Consider the following 4386-nt stretch of genomic DNA (forward strand, 5'->3'; position numbering starts at 1 on the left):
TTAGCTGAAAATTGTTGAAAACTTAATAAAATAACTTTTTTACTTATTATTTCGTTTGTTGAATAATTTTTATATCTTTGCAACAGAAAGGTGCGAAATCAAACAACGTTAAATCGACAGCGGTAATTATTTCCGCTTGAAAAAAATGATCTTCCTTATTTTATCTTGTTGGAAACAAAATGATATCGGTCCGAGTGGTGCTTATCGGCTATTTAACACCGCTTTTGTCGTTTTGATGCGAAATTATTAACCACTCAGGCCTACGGCCCTCGTGGTCAATTCTTACGAATCAAAACTCCAAACAGGTTTAAAATAGTCGATAAAAACCGTTAAGACCGATATTATTTCTTAATTCGAACACTCCTAGTGACTTTGCTACTATGGACAAAGAAGAAAAAAACGAGTGTTAAACTGCCAATAAATACTAGTTAGGGACTACTTGTATATGCGGCTGTTATGTTTTCTCCCTCGATTATATAGTTTACAAAGCTCTTTAAGTAACAATAGCAAGAATGCATTTGTGAAAAAAATGCTATGCCCCCGCATTAATTTAACAGAAGTAGATTTCTTGTTACTTTACAATTGAACTTTGCCATAATGTAGTAGTTCTTCCTCTGATTTGTTTGTCTTCACAAATTAGAAAAACCGAGCGTTGTCCACACTAGACAGTTATTCTTATGCTTGTATGACATTGTTTTTATTGTAGGACGCAGATTTATTGCTTGATCCAAATGACGCTTACATTTTCAATGAGGCTTTAAAGAAAGGGTTCGGGAAAGACAGATTCGTGAGAATAAATGTTGTTGGTAACTATGAACAAGGCAAAACTAGTCTGACGAGAAGGCTTTTGAATCAATCTTTGGAAGGCGTTGAAAGCACAGATGGCATTGATGTTCATGTGCGGAAATGTAAAATTAAAGATAAAAAATGGGTAAGCTCGCAAACAGAATTTGATGAAAACGACTTCCTAGAAAATTTAGCTGAAGGGACTATTCGCACAACAGAAATCACAGAAAATGAAACTGATAAATCTGATCATGCAGAAAGTAAATTAAAGCAAAACAGCATGCCCTTTGATGAAAGAAACACAGAAGAAACAGTCACGGATGTGATTTCAAATAAAAAGTCCATTGCAGATGACCCTCATAGTGCCGAGTCTGAAACCTTTAAATCAATCTCCAGTTTTATTGGAACTGGTGAAAATACAAGTAATGAAGCAAACTTTCAAGCAAGTTTTATAAGAAAATATTCAAGTCAATTAATAGAAAAAATGACTATGCCTTTGGATGAAACATTAACCGCAAACATTTGGGACTTCGGTGGACAGTTCATTTATTACGCCACACACCAGATATTTCATTCAAAGGACGCTATCTATCTTTTGGTATTCAGTTTGGCGACAGACCTAAATGAAGCTGTCATGGATAAGGAATTTCCCGACAGGAAGTCAACAATGGGCGACTGTCTAAAGTTCTGGCTTGATTCCATTCATGCATATGCTGGGTCAGAAGAAGGTGGGACTTCGGAACATGTGTCAAAACCATTTGTTATATTAGTAGGAACATTTAAAGACCTTTTTAAGGGCAATTCAGAAAATAAGTTTGATGAAGTTTTGGATTTATTTGTGAATGATTCAGCTAGGCGTCACCTGTTGCGGGAACAATATGCCGTTTCTAACACAAATATTTCAGATGATGAATTCCAAAAATTGAAGGCTAAAATTTTTGAGCTAGGGAAGAAACATGCTGAAGAAAACCCAGTTCCATTGAAATGGATTCCGCTCAAGATAGCTTTATTATCAGAAAAAGGTAAAAACATCATAACAATTGAGGAAGTCAAGAGGCTGAATACAGAAAATGAGAATCTAGTTGAGAAAGAAGAATTAAAAACATTTTTGAAATATCTGCATCTTAAGGGTATTCTTATCTTCTTTGACGAAGAATACCTTGAAGGCCACATTGTTGTTAACCCGCAATATTTAGTTGACGCATTCAGATGCGTTATTGGGTCAAAGGCATGTATAAAAGATGCAAAGTTGCATCCTCAATGGAAACGTTTGAATGAAACTGCAATCTTAGAAAATGATTTTCTAGAGGCTATGTGGGAGAAAGATGTAGGAAAAGACTTTCTAAAAAACAAAGAGGTCTTGTTGATGTTCCTACAAAGACATAGGATATTGTCTAAACTTTTTATTATGGATGAAGCAGGAAACAAAATCTATCAAGAAAAGTACATGATTCCGAGCCTTTTGAAACACCGTTGTGAGCAACATCAATTAAAGATGTTCACAGATGGTAAGAATGCAACACTTGTATCACTAGGTTTTCAAATAGAGAATACTGCTTTGCTGACAAGTCTGTTCGAAAGAGTAACTGCAGGTGTTTTAGGAAAATGGTCCCCAGTTGTGAAAGATAAACGAGTATTTGTATTTCAAAACATTGGCCATTTTAGATTAGACCTTGAACATGTTGGGAAAGTGGAGTTGAAGCCGGGAAAAGGTATTCAGCTTACCGTTATAAACCAGTGTCCAGGAATCAAAGTGGAAAGCAAAGTTTGTGATTATTTCAGGAGATACATTGAAAGCCTTATCAAACATGATTTTCAAAAACATAGGAATCGTTTGTACAATAGCAACCCTTACAAACATTACTTGGCATGCAGTGATCGGTCACATGGCGGAGATAGTAGCAGGGATACATACGGTATAGACGAGGTGGGGGACAAAGAAAGAGCGCACTGTCCAGATTACGGAGAACATTTCATTGAATGTAGATCTGCGATTGATGAATGGTTCTCGCCAGGCAAACTAACGGAACTGTACCGTACTGCAGATCGACGAGTAACCGAACCTGAACTCAGTAGGTTAGCAGGGTGTATTGGGAATAACTGGGAACTTCTTGGTACAGCTCTTGGTGTTCGTCGCGTTGACATAGACCATCTTAAGGAAAGTTATAAAGACCAGACTCCAACCTGCATTTTCAGGATGCTCTGCATCTGGGAACAATCAAAACAGGAAGATGCCACATTGATGCAGTTGGTTACCTGCATAGAAGACAATCCAGTTGTGAATGTCGACAAGGACATGATTAAAAACATAATAGAGGGGAATTAGATTCCACCCCTAGAAGAAATTTTGAAAAGATAAAAAGTTAATGATTAGTAAACAATTACAGAATGTACTTACTTTTGCGAGTTGACATTTCTTAATAGGTTTGAAAAGACATTCTGAATATATATGCTTACATGACACATGATGTAGGTCAAGTATATTTCTGAATGAAAGTTCCCATTTATTCAACTCCTCACAACATTGATTCCTGATAATGAAACCGTGTTATAAACTAAGCTCGTGTGATTTTATGTTGGATTTGTTTACCAAAGCAACACTCAAAGTGATGAAAGCGTTGTTGAAACAGCGATGTAATTTCGATTTAAAAAACACGTATCGGCACTAGGGGATAAATATCAGAATCGATGGATGTAAAAAGCTTTGCTTTCGTGATAAGTATACAAAAGTTTCAGGTCAATTTCATTTCATATATAATTAAGAAATTATGAACAGACATAGCCTTCGATTTAAAAACAATTTGTTGTCATACTTCTTTAATGTGTAATTTCCATGACAAACAAATAGAGTATACTATGAAGATTGGAGTAGAGCAGGATTCAGGATTATAACAAAGTAAGCAATATTGAGATGAAAGTACATGTATGTCAGAAGCTTTTGCTTCATTCCATTCAAGCATATCCTGGGTCAGAGTAAGAAGGTTAATTTTTTACGAATATAACGAAGCTCAATGTTATTCAAGTAGATATATTTAAAGATAAGATGAAAGGCAATTGAAAATAGTAATTGTATGATGCTTTTGCTATTTCTGTTGATGATTTGTCAGCTAGGAGACAAATGTTGCCTGTAAAATATTTGTTTCTATCACAGAAATGTCAGATAATATAATACGAAAATGGAAGGGAAAAAAATATGTAGTCTGAATCGACCATGCAGAAAGGAGCCAAGTCCGGTGAAATGGATACCGCTCGAGATAGGTATAATAGCATGAAAACAAATCAAAACATCGTAACATTTGAGGAAGTCAAAAGTCTGAAGAAAACGGGAACCGAGATGAAGAAGCAGAAGTGATTTTTTAAATATATCCACATGCATTGGTTTGAATTATTGAGGATTTAAGTTTCAAAATATGTACCTTAAAATCTTTATAAAAAGAATAATTTTCAAGTGAATGTTTCGATGTGGATTTTTACTTTAAGCAGGGTAGCATTTTTTACATATTCCTTGTAAAAAATCTCTTTTGTAATGTACGAATGCATGTTTTACGATGCCCCTCAAGATTATATCCCTAATCTGTTGTGTAAATACTGTTGACAGTT

At 35.2% G+C, this 4386-nt stretch overlaps 1 protein-coding gene across 1 annotated transcript; it reads left to right on the forward strand.

Moving 5' to 3' along the window:
• The first annotated feature begins 215 nt into the window (after window positions 1-215).
• Window positions 216-4386, forward strand: LOC132758128 (uncharacterized). Its single transcript, XM_060749641.1, has one exon. It carries the CDS (start codon window positions 1067-1069, stop codon window positions 3110-3112), a length of 2046 nt encoding a protein of 681 aa, XP_060605624.1. The 5' UTR covers window positions 216-1066; the 3' UTR covers window positions 3113-4386.

This window comes from Ruditapes philippinarum, unplaced genomic scaffold (assembly GCF_026571515.1).
Source record: "Ruditapes philippinarum isolate M1 unplaced genomic scaffold, ASM2657151v2 ctg3504_1_1_1_1, whole genome shotgun sequence".
In the NCBI taxonomy this organism is placed as follows: domain Eukaryota; kingdom Metazoa; phylum Mollusca; class Bivalvia; order Venerida; family Veneridae; genus Ruditapes; species Ruditapes philippinarum.